Genomic DNA, 19,773 nt, shown 5'->3' with positions numbered 1-19,773 from the left:
CAGACTTCTCACCTACTGGCCTGGAAGATGCCACTGTATTATTATTTGTGTTGTTTTAAACCTCAGTTTGTGGTAATTTAACACAGCCATAGGAGACTGACTCAAGGTCACAGAATTGTTTTCAGCTGTGAAAAGGTTTCACTGGGGTGGTGTTCCAAGGGAAAGGAAGAGCCAGGGCTCCATGGAGGAAAACAGGTGATGATAGTTAAATCCTTGCTACTTATAAAGTATGGTTCCTTTTGAGCAGTGCTGATGGAAACTGGCTTTCTTGGAAATGTAAAATGTCAGGCACAGAAGTTAGACCTATAGAACCAGAGTCAGCATTTTAACAAGATCCCCAGGTGACTTGTATTCATATTAGTTTGAGGAGCACTAGGTTAAATTTACTAAAAACTATTTTAAAACATGTAGAAAGCTTTGATTCTTCTTTTTTGACACACAAGTTTGCTGAGAAAAACAATTAAACATAACCATAAGAAGAATGCTATATTGCTTTTGTTACATTGTTTTAAAAAAAAATTCTACTGCTTTTAAATAATTAAGAAGGCCCTTCAATAAAATCCAGTTACTCCCATGGACAAAGAATTTTCCTTTTTAGAAAATATCCATGAGTTGAAAGATTACAAATATAAAAATTTTATACCCCTAAATAAATATTCAAATCCCTGGAATAATAATCAAAGATCCATGTTGTGGGGGACAAAATGATTTCATTCACATAATACATTTTCTTTAATTACTTTAATACAAAAGACAGAAGTGTTTCATGTTCACATAACATTAAAAAAATGTTTTAAAACCCTATAATAAGTATTAAATGAAAATTAATTTATTGAATGGCAGTAATCACTACAAAATTAATACTACTGAATTATTACTGAGACCTTTTGCATTAACAGTAATTGGATGTTATGTGGAGAAAATATCAAACAAGAAGATGGATGTTTTAAAACTACATTTTATCCAGTCTTTTATCTTTTTGCTAAATCTAGTACATATTAGAAGATGTATTCAAGATGGTTATAAAGCTATTCAGCTAAAGTAATACTTCAAAGATCTTAAAAGAGCCCTCTACAAATGATATGACATTGCTATCATTCCATCTGTTTACAAAATCAAAAATACAAGTAATAACCCAATGAGTCCTTCTAGGTAAAAGATTCAATTTAAAAAAGAGAACATTAACAGAGAATTAGTGATGGTGAGCAGAAGAAAATCAACATAATTAAGAAAGGTATATAATTATCCAACATGACTTCGTCTGGTTAAACCAACGCAACTTAATAAATAACTTGACTGCATTGTGAGTGAAAGGGGTAAAAAGATCCAGAGTCCTGTTTTCAAATTCTCATATAATAATCCTACTTCAATCAACCTGTAAAGCAAAAGCACTGAATCCATATTAACATCATAACATACATCTTACAATGATACAAAGGTCAAACCGTTACTGGGAGATCTCTGTCTTTGTGACAGTATAGGAAAACTTCACAAGAGTGTGCACTTTTGAAAGTATGATCAGTGTATACGGTATAGACAAAACAGGCACCTCCATTACAATTTTTTTTAATAAATAAAAGCACATTAACATAAAAAGAAGTTAAGCAGCACCTGAAGCCTTTGACATGTGTAACTAAATGCTGGTACCCAAACGGTCTAACTGGTTAAGTTTTACTAAGAGGCGCAAAAAAGGAGCCAATTTTTGACTTAACATTTTAATTCTACGAGAGACAAGAGCTTGTCTGGGCTTACAGTCCTGTCATCTGACAGTGAGTAGCATACCAGTCTTTCACATGTCTTATACTTTGGAAAGCAGACCCGACTCTGGGGCACTCGCCTTAATTAGATTCTGAATTTCCTTGAATTTTGGATGGTCTTTATCAGCCACCAGCTGTAGCAGAACAGCCTCACTTGTAGTCACAATGATCCCGGTTCGAGCAAGACGCTTAAGGAAAAAAAAAAAGATAAACACAAATCAAGAAATAAGCATGAGAATGAACACTATATTAAAACCGCAAAAAGCACAGTGAGACATGCTAGTGTCCTCTATAAAAACCACGGTGCTCAGCCATACCATCAAATTCAGTGACAAGGAGACAGTTCAAACCAGCCATATCAGAAACCCATGAGGATGATTCTCAGTATTATTAATATTAGTCCCAATTATTAACATTATAAGAAAAAGAAAAAAGGTAGCCAATATAATGACTTAGATGTGCCGGAGACAGAAGGGATCAAGGCTGAGGACTGTAAAACAACGATTCTTAAATTCTTTTTCCCTCTCTCCAAATATCTGACATTAAACTGTATACCCTTTGTTAAATTGTATACCTACTTATATACCATAAGTAAAACATGGGTGGCAGAAAAGCCTCGTGTGAGGTTAAGAACACTCCCCTGAATGATAACAGAACCACCACCCTTGCCACTATCATAAGCTTTCCAGAATCACAAACAAGAGTATAAAATTTAAGGTTGCACAGAGTTTCACTGACAGGTCAAAGAACATCCTTGCTACATCGTCCCAGTGGAATCATAATAAAGCTAAGGACAGACAGCTAAGGAGGGATGAAGAGGGAGAAGGGAAGGAAGGCAAAGCAGAGAAAGCACAGAAAAGAGTGTGAGCGGGGACAGGAAGAGAATTCCAGGGTAGAGACCCATTTCCTGGATATATTTCTCAGAAACCCTAGGGGAAAAAGGAGACCAGCTGTTTGTCATCCCATGAAACATCCAGTGTTAAGAGCTGTAGAAGATGAGGTGTTTAGACACAATTCCTAAGCAAGTTAGAAAAAAACATGTGAATCAGTGTCATATCATAACGGGCATCACTCGAATAAATAGGACATCTCAATGGAGCCAAAGTAAAGCCTTCAGATGGCTACAGATCCATAGGCCCAACCTTCCCACTGACAGCCTCTTCCTTTTTATCCCCAAGGACCGAGAAGGGAGTATAAGCCATGGCCTACTTATCAGATAGCAAGTTCGGGCCTCAACCATCAGAAAAGAGGAGTGTGAGGAGCAGCTGATCACAAGTCTTGAGAAATGAAAAAACAGCAGTCACAGAGGAAAGAGGAAGAAATAAGCAAGGCTGCCAGTGTCCTTTACGTTGGGACAAATAACCAGATGATGAGTTGTCTCTGAGTTTTTTAAAGACTTCTGGAGACTAATTTACTCCTCCTTGCTTTTCAGTAAACTCCTAACTGTCAAGTCAAAACCCTTAGAAATCTCAAAGGACTGTGTGGTTGCTTCAGACAGGAGGGTGGGCAATAAATATAAGACGAGCTGTGTCTCAGGGCCCCGAACGTCGAGTCACCTAAACCCAGCTCTCTCCCTGGCTGGCCTGCCTTCCTTACTGTTCCGTTGAATCAATGGCCTTTCAATGAGTCAGCCTGAATCTGAATCATACTTTCAATGTCTGTGGAACTGCTTTCTATATTCCAAAGTGCTAACGAAGGTCAATTTTCTCAGTAATCTTTCTAGTTCTTTCATGAGGCAGGAGATCAGAAAAGTGTTCCCAGGTCTGAGAAAGAAATGCAATGACCCAGCAAAGACACAGCTTCTCATAGTGCTCTGCTGACCAGAACCAGGTCCACTCTAAGCCAACAGCTCTCAGGAATGCTAAGAGGCCAAGGCCGGGGACAAGCTGGAACGCAAGAGGCACACACACAAAAACATTTTAGTAAACAGAAACCTACATACAATTACTTAACTTCAACAATAAAGTATGGCCAATACTGAGCATATTCAAAAGTAATCAAGCCACAGGACTTCCCTGGAGGTCCAGTGGTTAAGACTATGCCTCCACTGCAGGGGGCACAAGTTTCACTGCCTCGAGGTGTGGTCAAAAATACAAAACCAAAAAACAAACAACAACCAATAATTGTAATCAAGCCGAGAACCTGTGTTAGGGGAAGGCGTGGCTCATGCCTTTGCTAAGAAAGCTAAGGTCAGGCTAACACATCTTCCCATGGTACCTGCCCAGCACCAACTGGAAACGGTGCCCGAGCAGAAAGAGAACAGGGCACTCAATCCAGACACAGGCAGGTTGCCACTCACCACCTTGAGCTGTGAGGACACCTAAGACACTGGTCCCAAACTCACTTCATCTCCTGGCTTAAAAAGGTGAAGGTGAAGGTGAAGTCACTCAGTCCTGTCCGACTCTTTGCAGCCCTTTGGACTGTAGCCTACCAGGCTTCTCTGTCCATGGGATTCTCCAGGCAAGAATACTGGAGTGGGTTACCACTTCCTTCTCCAGAGGATCTTCCAGACCCAAGGATTGAACCTGAGTCTCCCGCATTGGAGGCAGACGCTTTAACCTCTGAGTCGCCAGGGAAGCATAAAGGGACAATTAAAACTCCAGCTGTTTAATGCAAATGGGTACTTGGCTTAATTGACTTCCAGAGTTCTTCCCTTAGACTTACAAAGTCAGTCCAACTAGGCCAAAGGAAAAGAAAGGTTACTCTGACCCACAAACCTAAAAATACACGACAGCCTCCTAGAGGGCAGAGGAGGGAAAAAAAAAAAAAAAAGACTAAACCCATTAAATTCCCAAGCAACATTTAACAACTTCCCAGAAGTACAAGGACATCAAGTTCAAGAGAGGGTTTTATTCTGTCTTCTCCCACATTTACCCTGCAACTATGAGTTGAAAGAAAAATGCCTGGCAGATGGTAGGTGCTCAAAGCACTGTGAGGAGCAGAACACACACCACAGATCCCGGCAGAGAAGTTTTAATAACGGTAACGATAAATCTTATTAATTTAACGATCTGAACAGGCAGGGTGGGGAGTCTCAGGAACGATCTCAAGTAGTTGTATTTCTCAAGGGAAAGAGAAGAAGGGGAGCTGACCAGATCGCTGTTTCACTTTCATAGTCACAGAAGAAAAGAGACTGAACATTTCTCCCAAGGACTGAGGGACTATCTAAAACACCTCCATAGAAACTTCAGACCGAGAGGAAAAGTCTGAAATGTGGAACATCTTCCCCCATCACCTCTCGACCTGCTTCTCTCCCCTCCAACCTCAGCACTGTGACCCCAAGCAATGCTGGCTGTTCTGTGCAAGCTCAGTCACCGCAGTCATGTTGCGATCCTATGGACTGTAGCCCGCCAGGCTTCTCTGTCCATGGGATTCTCCCGGCAAGAATACTGGAGTGGGTTGCCATGCCGAGGGGATCTTCCCGACCTAGGAATCGAACCTGTGCCTCCTGTGTCTTCTGCATTGCAGGCAGAAATCCACCCCAGCCCATATTTTTCCCTTCCCTCCTCAGAACTTCTCAAGACTAGTCCCTTTCGGGTCTTGGAAGCTGATATATGCTTATATATTTCTGATTGGAAGGAGCTCATGAAGAAAAGAATAAGAGCTACAATTCAAATAAAAGCAACAGCTAACACTTGAGTGCTTATTGTGTCAGACACTAAGGACTACCAATACAGTATTTCATTTAATCCTCACAAAAATCCTCCCACATAATGACTATTACTATTTCTATTTCACTGCTGACAAAAAAAATTAATCAGTTGATCTAAAAAAGGAATGGAAAATTTTACTCCAGCCAAGATGCTGATCATAACCTGGGAACAGCCCCTCAGAAAACTCTGAGAACAGTTCCGCCCATCAGATGTCAAAGCCCAGTTATGTAAGTTTTTTGAGACAGAGGGCTGTACATGAAATGATAAATTATTGACAGTTTATAGAATCCAGATCCAAGCACCACTGTGGTGGGTCACATGACCCTTGAGACAATCAAGAAGGAGTATTATCTTTCAAGGAGCTGTCTACTCTTTACAGTTGAACAGGTTATTTCTTTTGATGGGGAGATGTGCTTGATGCATAATATGCATACACAGTAGGGGGGAAAGAGGAAACCAAAGGGCAAAGAACAGTTTTTCAAGTTTACATTTTTCTATTTTGCCATAAAAATATGAATTTTATTTCATATCACTAATGAGAAATCTAAGGCAAAGATATTAGGTGATTTGTCCAAGGACACAAATTTACAAAAGTCCAGAACCTGCATTCAAACCTGTATTATCCCTCTACTGTTTGGGCTCCTGATCAGTAAGATTACAGGCTACCTCTGAAAGAATGAGGCTCATGTATTAAAAAGCCAACTGTTTTATTCTGAGTCTTGGTAAAAGACAGAACTGCCAGCAATAACAACTTTCTGTGATAAATGGCATAATAAAGACATGTCTGAAAAATGTAAATGAACACAGGACAAAAGTTCTTGAAATCTCTTTACAAGAAAGGAAAATTTCTGGTTTTATACGTTCTTAAGTTCTTTGCTTCCTTAGGAACACTTCAAGTTCTGGACCTCAGCATTACCATAAAGGTTATTCACGGATGGATCAGATTACTAAGAAAATCTGAAAGTGTTAGTTGATTAACTCTGACTGTAGGGAGAGTTTAAAGTTCTCTGCTGAGAGGGGAAGAAGCAATACTTAATATCAAACTAACCAGAGAACCTGATAGTCCAAATGGACTTGAAAATCGTTGAATAAAATTAATAAAACCTCCCTGTTCAGGAATAAAAGAAGGGATGGCCAACCAGGGCCTTGAAAGCACTGCTGCTGCCAGCTACCCTGCAGGCTTCCACATCAGCCCTCCCCACTGACTTGACCCTTCGTCTTTCTTTCTTATTCTTATTTGCCGAACTCACCACCCTAGGGAACATTTTAGACTATGAGAGATGACTGAGCAATCTACAGAGAAAGTGGCTCATAGGTCAGCTTATGCATGAAACACTGGAGAGTCTCAAGAAAAAGAAAAAAAAAATCTACATTTCCCATTCTCAATAAAAGTAATTAGTTAAAAACTCAGCAATTCAAATCCAGATTGACATTACTTTAAAATTATGATAGAATTAGAATTAAACAAAACAGACAGAGATCCACAATGTGAAGATTTCAAAGGATTAATTGTGGGAGTTTGCTTTTCAATAGTCTCGGAATAGGAATTGCTTACGTAAGGCTACTGTTATGCAATGCTGATGAAAATCACTGACACGCCACGCAGAGCCATTAAACACTGTGTATGCGTGGCGCCCACAGTCAGCGACACGCCTATTTCCAGAAATTCAAGTCTGACGAAATCTACACAAGGCTGAACCAGGCTGAGGCCCACTAGGCACGAGGTTTTGGATAGACCTTGATCAAGTTAAGCCTAGATGAGATGCTTTTACTTTGCAAATCTTTAAATAGTTCAGAGTAAGCTTACTAGAATACCTCTTAGTTCCTGTGCAAAACTATAGTAAAGTTAGGACAGAAGATGTAAAGGAGTGTTTAGCATCCCTAGAAATAAAGACAGAGCAGATGTAGAACAGGATATGATGGTGAGATCTTAGAGGCTGGTTGTGCATAGTAGAGACCTTGGAAATCGGCGAGTCTGATTATTGTCAGACCAAGCTCAAATTTAAGAGGTAAATTTTCATTGCTGTTACATATTTAATATTCTCCAGATTTGTCTGGAAGCCTTGGTAAATAAGTTATTTTAAAACAGGACAATTACCTCAAGGGCAAACATCCTGTCCATCATGCTTCTCGATGATGTGGCATCCGCGACAATATGAACCTCGATACCTCGGCCAACGAGCTCCAGAGCTGTCTGCTGGATGCACACATGAGTCTAGATGGAAAGTAAAAACCCACATGTAAGACTGTGGTACACGACAAGCATTTTACAAATGTGCAGCAATGCAGTAGAGCTGAAAGAGCACCACAGGTCGAACGACCTTGTCCTACATCGAGTTGTGCCTTCAGCCCACCAGTGATCTAGAGCATAAACAGCATCTCTGGCTTTGGTCTCCTCTTTGTAAAGTCAGGGACTGAATTACATCAACGGTCTTTGTCCTGGGGACCTTGAACATATTCTTACAGCTCTGTGAGCATTTTTTTTTCCCTGATATTTTCATCTGTATCTCACCTGGATGACCTTCATTCAGCTGACTACTACTGCTCGGTTTTGATGCCACTCGCAGTCAGGTTTATTTCTGTTTTCACACCAAATGCCTGACACAAAGAATGCGTCTGCAGTACTGTCGACTGAGATAATGGTGGGAAAACTGAGTTGTTACAAGACACCCAGTAGTAACAGTAGGCCAAATTAAAAATAACGTGTAGCTTAGGCAAAAAATACCCAGTATACATCACCAGCAAATGCATTATACAGATTTCAGCTTTCCAAGTACAAACTTGTATCATTCATTGGCAGGGAATAAAGAGTAAAAACAGGCTCCAACAATAAGTGGATTATATAAGCAATGAAAGCAGATTTTAATAACGCGACAAAGCTGACTTTATCTTCACATGACAAGAGAGCCATGGAAAATTATAGACTAACAATCATTAAAGTTAGCACTGGAGGACTGCTCAAAGATTATTTTGATTACACGTAAGAGCTAATAATGATGAACAAATAAGAAAAAGTATAAAAGTCAGCAACAAGATTTGGCATGACATATTTATACAAATAGGCTTCTTTTATTTTGTCAGTTTTGAAGTCAAAATACAGAAATATTTAATATACATATAAAACTGAGGATACATCTTTCTACTATTAAAACCTACTACTATGAAACCTACTATCAAAACATCATGGGTGTCTTGAATTATTTGGATTTCATTGTTTTTATGGTTTTCATAATTTTATAATTTCAGTTCAAGAGATTCTTACAAGCTATGAATAAATACTTATATTCTGCTTCTACATGTCAAAAAAGCCCCCAAAATCATTTTAATCAGTATTAAGAATCCATGAATATATTTTTTCCTTAAAAAAAAAAAATGTACATGATTCAAATATGAAGGACAATGAGGTACATGACTTCTAAGGTTTTCTAGAACAAAAACATGACCAAGATGAACTCCTATAACTCCTACATAAGTAAACATATTATCTTTGATGAAAGTGTGTTCTGAGTAGTGGTTCAAAGTAAAGGCCCAAGGGTCAATCAACCTACATTCAAATGCAACTCGATCCTTTAGCTAACTGTATGACCTTGAGCAAGACACACAACATCTGTGTTTAAGTTTCCCCATCTCTATAACATGAGGAGACCAAAGGTACTTAGATCAGAGGATTGTGCTGAGAGTTTAACAAATTAAAGGATACAACAGTGTTTGGACCAGTGCCCTGACAAGAGTCAACATTTAATAAATGGTGGGGGGTATTTTCTATCAGTTGTTGCTGTTTAGTCACTAAGTCATGTCTGGCTCTTTTTGGACCCCATGGACTGTAGCCCACAAGGCTCCTCTGTCCATGGGATTCTCCAGGCAAGTATACTGGAGTGAGTTGCCATTTCCTTCTCCAGGGGATTCCCGACCTAGGGATCAAACCCATGTCTCCTGCATTGGCAGGTGGGTTCTTTACCACTAAGCCAACAGGGAAGCTCTTTTTACCGATATAGTATTCTGTATACATGGAGAAGAAAATGGCAACCCACTCCAGTATTTTTGCCTGGAGAATCCCATGGACAAAGGAGCCTGGTGGGCTACAGTCCATGGGGTTGCAGAGTCACACAGGACTGAGCGACTCACACACACACACACACACACACACACACACACACACACATTCTATATACAAAATTACATTCTGGAAATAACAAGTTTTCTACAAATGATATTGTGTCCAAAACAGAACAAGTGGTACTTACTTCTACTCCAAACAACACAACACTCCTGACTCCAGGAATCTCTGCTAATGCTGCTTCCACTTCTGGTAATACCATTGAAAATTTGGTCTTTGGAAGTACCAGCTTTACACCTGTTAAATCAATTTCTTGAACAGTGCTTCCAAGACCTTTAGGGTATTGTTCTGTTACAATAACTGGAATTCCTAAAATCCGGGCCCCTTGTAACTGGGGGGAAAATAAAAAGCACAAAGATAAGTACCAATATACATACATTTGTGTATGAATGTATATCACGCTTCAGCAAATTGGAAAAAATAAACAAGTAAGCATACCAATCTCTGTCCCACACTAATAATATCTCCAAAATACTTGATGGCTGGTCTGAACCTTTCTTGCATATCGCAGCAGAAAAACACAGTGCTTGAAGGCGTAAGATTTCCCAGGGTAGTGAGCTGAGAAAAAAAGAGAGAATGATTTAGCATTTGTTATACAGTGACATTTATTTTCAGCTGGAGGTCAGTAAAGAGAGAAAAACATTCTTACTGTTTGACCCATTAAGTCAATTTTAACAACTATTGTTTAGAAGAAATGAATAATAGGAAAAAAAATTATCCCCAAAGATGTCCACTGAATTGCTTTTAATAGTGAAAATTTGAAATAAACCAAGAATTGACAATACAAAAAATGATTTCACAAAACATGTTTAGCCTATTAAAATAGTATATGCATATGTTTTCAAAAAATGCACACCTCTACGAAGAAATGCTTATAATCTAATGTTAATTTTAAAAAGAGCACAGTTCAATAGTATTTCAAAACTCTAAACATATGAATAAAAAGTAGAAGTAAATATATGAAAATATTGACAAGTGGTTACATAGTTAGGGATGCTGATAATATTTTTTCTTAGTACCTTTCTTCTGTTTTTCAAATGCTGTTTTAAAACATTTGCTAAATGTTATTTAAAAGTATGTATTACTTTTATAATAAAAAATAGTAAAATAAATTTGATGACAAGATTGCTTACAAGTGCAAAGAATAAAATTTAAAATAATCTGTAGCAGAGACTGTGGAACAAAACATGAAAAAACAAACAAACAAACAAACAAATCTAGAATTACTGCTATTATCAAGACAGAAATATTAAGTCAGTATTCTCAAGAATACCTTAAGAATTCCAAAAAAAAAAGCAATGAAATGATGCCAACCACATCCCCACTGTCAAATGGAGAGACATAAACCTGACATCTGAATTCTTACACATATTTATCACAATCAAGAAAATCAATGAACCAAAGTGAAAACTGGGTATTAGGTTACCAAGCTTTACATTAATTGCTGTAGTTGGTCTACTACAATAACTTGGGCCCAACATGGATCTCTGAAAAAGTGAAAAATCACTGTTAAATACAAGAATTTAATCTAACTGAGTTCTAAAAAACCCACTGTGGTTTTCTTTTCACCTTCTCAAATTAGAGAAGCTCTGGAAAAGACGCAGTTTGATCCTGAATGAGGCCACGCCACTGCTCTTGGTACCCTTTAAGGCTCCCCTCTAATGAACCTAAACCACCAACAGATAATAATCATTTCTAATTTTCTAGAGAAACCTGAGTCCTGATTACAAAGGTGGTGGCTTCACCAGCAGCCTGACCCTAGACTCTGCCTTAGTACCTCGGCACATGTATCACACTTAAGAAACAACTACTCCAAGAATTAAATGAATCATTAAGAGGAATCTTTGATCCTTAGCAGTATGACCGCTCTAGTCAGTACGTACTTTATTTATCTGCATCCTGGCCTGAAGGACTCTGGCACCTTAATCTCCCTCTGGTATTAACTCTACAGATGTGTACTGATTAGCCACGTGCAGTCCAACAGCATGTCCACGTGAGAATGGGAGTACCATCTGTAATTCTAAAACTACCTAGACGGTTTTCCTCCTCTGTCAATAAGGAATGTTTAAAATAAATATTCAAGCATTTTGAATTATATACGCTCATCTTTGGCTGCTTCTTTACTTAAATTTTTAATGCAAGTACCATGCTTCCTTTCAGTCATTATCAAAAGCAATGAATCTGATGACTATATAAGTACTTAAGGTACTAGGTTGAAAACCAACCACTATTTATGATCATGTATCTTAAATTCTCAGGAAATATTAAATCTTGGCTCAAAATCCATATATATATATATATATTATTTTAGAAATTTGAACCAAGGGTCCCCAGTGAAAAATGATGTGTTGAAGGAACACGATGAAAAGTGGTTTAGCTGCAAGTGCCCTGTTTAAAACAATTGTGATGCAACTCAGGAATCCTGCCATTCTACAACATATGAAGACCAGCAAGCAGGCAAAATAAAACTCTACGAAGTTGCCAGGGTATGCTGGATAGCCACGCACTAACACACCGACAGCCTATGCTTACTTGGATCTCCAGCTCTCAGATCTTATCTCAGACTGTAAGGACTAACTCTGTATATATTCCTAGCAAGTTTGGTTGCCTGGATTATAAATTAACATAAGGTAAGAAACAGCAAATGTGAAAGTTTGCTGAAGATAGGCAAACGGATAGCAGCAAGGAATAACAGCCGAGGAAGAAGAGATTCAAAATACAGTAAATGCAGATCGAAACTCAACCAGTTCTCAGTCTAGACTCCAATGAAGGAGTAACAAGCTGTATGTTAAGTTATAAATTGGGACAAAATCATTGTCTTAGACTCATTAAGAAAATCAGTTACATAATATTTCAGGACTACCATATAAAATGGTCAAACTATTGAATATTGGGATGTTAAAGGAATAAAACCATACCTACTGAGAAATCCTATTCAGAGTTGTGGTCTCCCAGGGTTCCTGTTACCTAGTGCTTCCCAACACCTCATTACAGCTGTGAGGTATCTGTTCTGGGCAGGGGACCTCATCAGACATATGTCATATTAGAGAAGGTCAGCAAACGCAGCCCTGAAATCCTTTCCAGCAGAGGAATCCATCATCTCTAAACTTTCAGTTAAAGAAAGAAGCCACAGAGACAGGGGGTGAGAGCAGAGATGACTGGTTATAAATTCGTGAAACAAAAATGCCTAGATATTCTCCTCTCCAGGACTGGACACCCCTTGAATGTGGCCTGCACTGAGCAATTTGCTTCCTCACAACAGACAATCGAGTGAGAGGGTAATTATGAATACGGCCTCAGCCAGGCCATCAAGACTGAGGCAATCAGTGAAGTCAGGGTGATGGTATTCAGCCTGGATATGTGATGAGAATGACCTTCATGATCTTCCTCTCACAATCCCACAGCCCTGGTTTAAGCACTGAGAAAACAGCAGATAAACCCAAACTGAGATCATTCTACCAAAATATCTAATCAGTACTCCTCAGAATTGTCAAGCTCATTAAAAACAATGAAGCTTTGAGGAACTGTCATAACCCAGAGGAGCCTAAGGAGATGTGGCAACTAAATATAACTAGTATCCTGGATTGGATCCTGGAGCAGAAAGAGGACATTAGGGAAAAAGCTTGTGAAATCTGACTAAAGTGTGGCACTCAGCTCATAGTAATGTACTAACAACATTGGTTCTTAAGTTGTGACAAATATGCCACAGTAATGGAAGATGTTGGCAAGAGGGAAAACTATGTCACATATACAGGAACTCTCTGTGTTATCTTTGCAACTCCCCTTGTAAATCAACACTATTCTAAAATTTAACATTTAGGTAAAAAAATTAAATGGTCTCCCTATGTCATAACAGTAGTGGGAAAAGCCACTACTTTATGAATAATCTCTATACCATACAAGGGAGAAAAAGGAGGAGCTGAGGCTACAAAAAAAAAAAAAAAAACTACTGAAAATCTCTAACTATATCCAATCAACCCCTTATCCACCCCAACTCCACATGAATTTCAGTAACTGTTAAATTACACACTGACTCTATAATCCAGGGACTTCATAATTTGACTCAGAAACTCTTCGCACACCAAAACCTTGCAGATAACTAAAAGTGCTGCTCATCATCAGACGTGTTGCAACTCCAAGAACGCAAATTAAAAGTGGACTTGACCAAATGCTGTCCTAGGTAAACGTGTAGCAATTAGAGATCAACACATATTCAAGAAGTCTGAAGAAATCACATATAAAAATGTTTGTATACACACACCTCCACATATTTATATATCTATCTATATACATCACCATACACATATACATAAAAAATATGTATTTTAATGTATTGAATACATATTTCAACACAAAAAGTTGATCACAATCAATAGCTTCCTCAAGCAATAGTTTAAGACAAATTTCAAGTATAAAATTTTTGCCCACTTTCTTAACTGTCATAGCTAGAATCTGACCTTAGATTTCACAGTCAAAAGACTCTTCATACCCAAATTCCATGACTACCATGATCCTAACAGTATTCACCCTGCTTCACATCCACATGTGATCTGACCATTTTCTAACAACAGCTGCTACATCTGCAAGGAATCTGCTCCTCCCTTGCTTGGTCCCCCTGGTTTCTTGGGACAGGCACAAACACGATGGCTGGTCTTGTTCAGTGATACGTGGTGAGCCACTTCTGATCTCTCCATAAACGTAGCACATGGTGAGAGTTGTGTGTTGAACTGTGTGCTCCGAAACTCAGATGCTGAATTCCTAACCTCCAGTACTGCACCCCAGTATTGCCTTATTTGGAAACTGAAAACACAGTCAGTTAAGACGAGGTCATGCTGGAGCAGCATGTGCGTGCGTGCTCAGTTGTGTCCCAACTCTTTGTGACCCCATGGACGGCAGCCCATCAGGCTCCTCTGTCCATGGAATTTCCCAGCCAAGAATCCTGGAGTGGGTTGCCATTTCCTCCTCTAGGGGACCTTCCCAACTCAGGTGGATGCCTCATCCAACATGAGAGGCATCCTCATTAAAAAGGGAAATCTGAGCACAGAGAAGGCCATGTGAACATGAAGGCAGAGATCAGTGTGGTATGTCTACAAGTCAAGCCATGCCAAAGACGGCCAACCTACCACCAAAAGCCAGGGGAAGCATGAAACGTCTTCTCCTTCACAGTCCTCACAAGACCCAAATCTGACCTAAAGCCTTTAGAACTGTGAGAACATACATTTTGGTCATATAAGCTACTCAGTCTGTGGTACTGTGTTACAGCAGCACCCGAGCAAGTGACTACAGTGAGTAAACTGTGTATCTTTAGAAATGACTGAAGTTTGAACTTGTGAATGCAGTGTTTTGAAAATTTTAGTAGTCTATTACAGCAACAATATAGGCATGATGTGCTTGGGAGAGGGGTCCAGAAGGGAATATGAGGTATCATTATTTCACTGAGAAGTGTTTCCAAGGAAACCTGACTGCCACAGGTACAGGCAGGCTTTGTTTCAATACTGACTCAAAACAGAGGCCTGTGACACAACTCTCCCAGGCAATACAGGTCAGCCCATGGGCATCAGAATCTGAGTTCAAATGGCAACTTCACTAATTTCAATTGCAAATCATTAACATTTCTAAACAGCAGCTTCTTAATCCGGCTTCACTGGTGGCTCTGAAAGTAACTACCTGCAATGTGGGAGACCCAAGTTCAATCCCTGGGTCAGGAAGATCCCTTGCAGTCCATGGGGTCACAAAGAGTCAGACACAACTAAACACCTTCACTTCAATCTGTAACAAAGTACTAAAAATAGTTGCTACCTCATAGGGCTATATAGAAGGCAATGGCACCCCACTCCAGTGTTCTTGCCTGGAGAATCCCAGGGACGGAGGAGCCTGGTGCACTGCAGTCCATGGGGTCGCACAGTTGGACATGACTGAAGCAACTTAGCAGCAGCATAGGGCTATTTCAAAGACTAAATCAGCTTCATGTAAATCTATCAATAAAAGTATTAGGTTACTGTGCATCCCTCTTATAGGAAACATACTCTGTGCTTTCAAGTTTAGCACATGTTAAAAACAGTTCTTCAATAATGAGGTTGAAATACCACTTACTACTAATATGATCCTTTAAGAAACCAAGAAATATATGTAGAGAAACACTGATAACATCTAACTTGTTAGCACAGTCTAGAGAGTTAAGAAATGGTTCATAAAGTAGATTTCCAAATGTTACCAAAAGACTTACAATTATTGGTACATGATCTGTTTTTGGAAAAATAAGTTTGGGGCTTTTTAATTTAGACTGCAAGAGAATATTTATTTCACTCTTATTTTGCAACCTACTCACCTTTGTGAACACTAATGTGACTGGCATTAAGATTACAACTCAAGCTTATCAGTTAAAGGTTTAGCTTTCCAACTGCCTGCGGGAGGCCAGCCAACTCCACCCATTTCAGTGCTGAGGACAGAGGGGTTCTTAACATCATACCTGATGTTGGGGTGACGGTGAAGCTGACCAGATCCCAGGAACACAGTGACATCTGAATCTACACTGAATTCCCCCTGGCAAATTAAACGTAGAAAAAAAATCCCGAACACAGATCATAGCTTCCACTGGCACACAGTTTATTTATAGGTAGCCTCTCATGTATCCACAAAGAGCAAAATGTGTACAACGCTTTGGGCAGTAATTTGAAATATTAAATTTTTTACAAGGTGAGTGGGTGGGTGAGAGACAATCCCTTAGGATTCAGCTGTTATCTCCAGAGCCCCTGACACTGTCAGCCTCCTGAGAAAAGCCCTGCCTACTTCTCTAACTCAAGAGTTCTGAGCATTAGCTTATCTACCTGCTCCTCCTACACACTCCACGGTAAAGGTTCTGAAATCAAAAATCACCGCCTTCCAACTAGCAAGCCCAAGGGAGACCCGAGTCCTTTCCCTTTTCTTTTCAAACCATGCCTTCTCTTCCTTCCCACCCTGAACTCCGGGGTACCTTCTAGCTATAAAATGGCCACACCTCTGTTTAAAATAATCTTCATACTAATACACTTCCAAGAAGGTAAAACCTGGAGCAGAATCCCTTCCCAATTAAACACCTCTGAGAAGGTCAAAATAACCTTCCCAGGAAAGCCCTTATCTTCTGCCCACACAAAGCTGTCAGAGCCGTCCCTCCTACGTACTCAAGTAAAATCCTCTAACTGGTGTCACCCTTAACCACGTCCATTTCTTCCTCTCTTCTACTTGGGTTCTGCCTTCCCTGGTGACAAGCTGGAAAAATACACTGGTAGTGGTATGATATCAAATTTACATGAGTTTCCAGGGTTGAACTCTCCACTAGTTAAAACTTGGGAAATACCTTGTGAAAAATTAACACTTGTAAGTCATAAAAACGACCTACATTCCCACTGTATAAGCCTCTCATTTATATTTCTTCCCCTTTGTCTCAAAATGCCTCAGACTTCAAGCATTTTGAGAAAGCTGAAGACACATAAAAAGTGCTTGAAACATGAGCTGTCTTTAGCTACCTGAGCTGTCAGCAGATACTCGGTCACTGTTACAGAATATTTCAGAAAGGAAGACACTACAAAGTCATCAGAGCCTAATACTGGCAATGGGGGTCTTAAAGATGAATCTCCATAGAACCGCAAACCAACCACCAGTGCAGGCTGTGTGTTTTGCAGGGTCATTAGCAACAGTCAGTACAAGCCTAAAAGCAAACTTAGACCCCTGTGGAAATTGAGAATACATTCTAGAATATACAGGATGTTAGCCAGAGCTGCAGAGGCTATAAGGCCTTCTCCGAAATCACAAATGGCATTATTTAAGCCATGGATGACATGTGGCCAAACACGCTCTTCCTCCCTGCCTCTGGTAGAAGGAGCCTGTTGTCCCTGAGCATGGTCTCCCTGACAGCCACCTTGAGTCTTTCTGACTGACAGGCATCTGTTCCACAGAAGGAATAAATAGCATCAAAACAACTGATATTACAAGCCCAAGTTTGTGACTTGTTTCCCATTCTGCTTGATATATTCATTAAGCATGAAAAGAGAACATGAATGCTGTGGCCAGTTGAAGGACCTTCACATGCTTTATTTACCATGGGACCTTGGGCCATTTCCTACATGTTTTGCTCTTTGGCAAAATGAAGCAGTAAGATTTTAGGTAAGGAGAATGAATTCGGTCTTACTCCTGTTTACATTCATTGTGCCAGGCACTTACAGCTGCCACTCAAATGCAGAATGAACTCTTAAATTCTTGTCCAGCCATGAAATGTCCATGTCTTCAGGATTATACAGTTGTGCTCCAAAAAATATAGTAAAATGGTCATGAAAAGAAATATGTTCCCTTTTCCCTCTGGGAGTATCCATACATATATACATACATGTGTGTGAGCATGTATACACACACACATATATCTCTCTCTTCATATGGAAGGTATAAACAGGTATCAGAATAAGCATATGGATATACATGGTATGAGTGTGCAACCCTCTACATCCCATTATCTATTTTTAAGCTTGGGGAGGCACCTGGCTGAAGAGGTCAAGCTACTGTGATTACTAAACTGAAATAATATAAAAATATTTTAAATACTTTAAAATATCTAAAGTATCATGTAACAGATGCTTAGGTATTCTTGGCCTATTTGGTGAAAAATAATTACATTTTCAAAAGGATGGGGCAGAGTAGTGCTACTATAATTATTATTTTAAACATCACCACAAAAACTTAAACTATTATTTAATTTCCAATACCAAGCAAAATATTTCAAAAGCCACATGTGTCCTGAATTACATAATGCCTTTTGAGAATGTACAAGACATCTCAGGTAGATACATACATATTATTAATTTCTTTAGTTAAAAAGAGTTGTCAGACCCAGACTTTGAATTTTTCAAAATTAAAAAAAAATCCTATTATTGGGGGAGGGGGAGGCCTTAAAAACTTGGGGAGGGCACCAGTCTAGCATAACATCTCTTAGGTAACAGCCCACCTTCCCTCCCAACCACTACAGGAAACATCACAAAGAAGTCGGCCTCCTCAGTAAAGCTCCAGATCTCTTCAGCCAGTATTTGGATTCTCGCCTTTATTAATGGGTTTGTCAAAGGTGCATCCAACTTCTTCGGTATTTTTGGCAGCATTAATCTAAACAGACTGACAAGGAAGACTGCAGAAGGTGTCCGCCATGAAAACTCCTGAAGACAAAAGAAATGGGGAGTAGCAAACCCCTATCAACCACAACTCCCAAGAGCAGGGCAAATTCTAGGGTATCAGACACCAAGTACCTGCCTCTATTTTGGCTCATCAAGGGCTGACCGTGTAATCTCACAGCCTTTGTCCTCTGATTAAAGTACCTGCTTTGGAAGTTTCTGGACTGGGTGCTAGAGTGATAGCAAACAAGATCAATTTCTCAGACAACTACAACTGAAAAAAAAACTAAAGGGCAGTCCTCAGAAAATGACACCTGAATATCAAAGTGACTTCTAAACCTGAATCCCACATTTCAGTTCGGTTTTCCAAAGAAATGGCTTACCTGTCTCTCAACCAAAAAACTGTTGATGGTGTAGTACCTAAAATACACCTTTTATTCTTGCTTTGCAACAGTGTAAATCCTCGAGTGAATCCTCTGAGCAGAGCACAAAAAGAACCCAGGAGGCAGATCTGTACAGCATAAGAACACGGCTTTTTAAAAATATTAAAAAGCTATAAAATAATCCTCAGGTATAACAACTTTTCCAGCCAGCACTACCAGGAAAGAATGGTCTGGCTAAAGTTGTGTATTTAAGAAGGTACTGCAGCCTGATTCGAATGACTTTTTCAAGGCAGTTAAATGTATACGTGTAATCAACAGATTCAGTTGACAGTTACTAGGAAGAGGCTAAACACGGTTATTTCACTTAGGGAAGGCTTAAGATCAAAGGAGCTGAAAGCTGGAAAAGAGGAGGGATGAAAGGATAGGACTCCAGAAGTTTGTGTTTCCGCAAGTGGTAAACACAACTCCGGGAACAAACCCCAAGGCCAACACTCCGCACAACCTCTTTTCCCCGGTTCTGCATCACCCCAAAGAAAAACACAGCTACTCTGCACAGCCCTTGGGTTACGCAGGCGGCTGGGACTTGCTCCCGGCACACAAAGCGGATGCGGGAGGCTGAGGACCACACACGTGGGGGCGTTCGCGCGCGCCGCCTCCAGCTGGGAGGCCCACGCCCCATCCTTGGCGGAGGACAGCCGGTGACCGTCACCTTCGGACAGGCGCCGGGGCTGG

The 19,773-nt window shown here is 39.8% G+C and overlaps 1 protein-coding gene across 1 annotated transcript in view; it reads right to left on the bottom strand.

The window, feature by feature from the left end:
• Positions 1–690: 690 nt before the first annotated feature.
• The window catches only part of ISOC1 (isochorismatase domain containing 1), a 27,567-nt gene continuing 8,484 nt past the window's right edge, over positions 691–19,773 (bottom strand). The window contains exons 2-5 of the mRNA XM_010861740.1: positions 9,966–10,085; positions 9,655–9,858; positions 7,509–7,625; positions 691–1,945 (exon numbers count right to left, since the gene is read on the bottom strand). Of these exons, the coding sequence (XP_010860042.1) occupies positions 1,799–1,945; positions 7,509–7,625; positions 9,655–9,858; positions 9,966–10,085 (588 nt within the window). The 3' untranslated portion in view covers positions 691–1,798. The remainder of the gene's footprint in view (positions 1,946–7,508; positions 7,626–9,654; positions 9,859–9,965; positions 10,086–19,773) is intronic.

This window comes from Bison bison, unplaced genomic scaffold, assembly GCF_000754665.1.
Source record: "Bison bison bison isolate TAMUID 2011002044 unplaced genomic scaffold, Bison_UMD1.0 scf7180017857978, whole genome shotgun sequence".
Lineage (NCBI taxonomy): Eukaryota > Metazoa > Chordata > Mammalia > Artiodactyla > Bovidae > Bison > Bison bison.
This window is presented reverse-complemented; position numbering and strand designations above follow the sequence as displayed.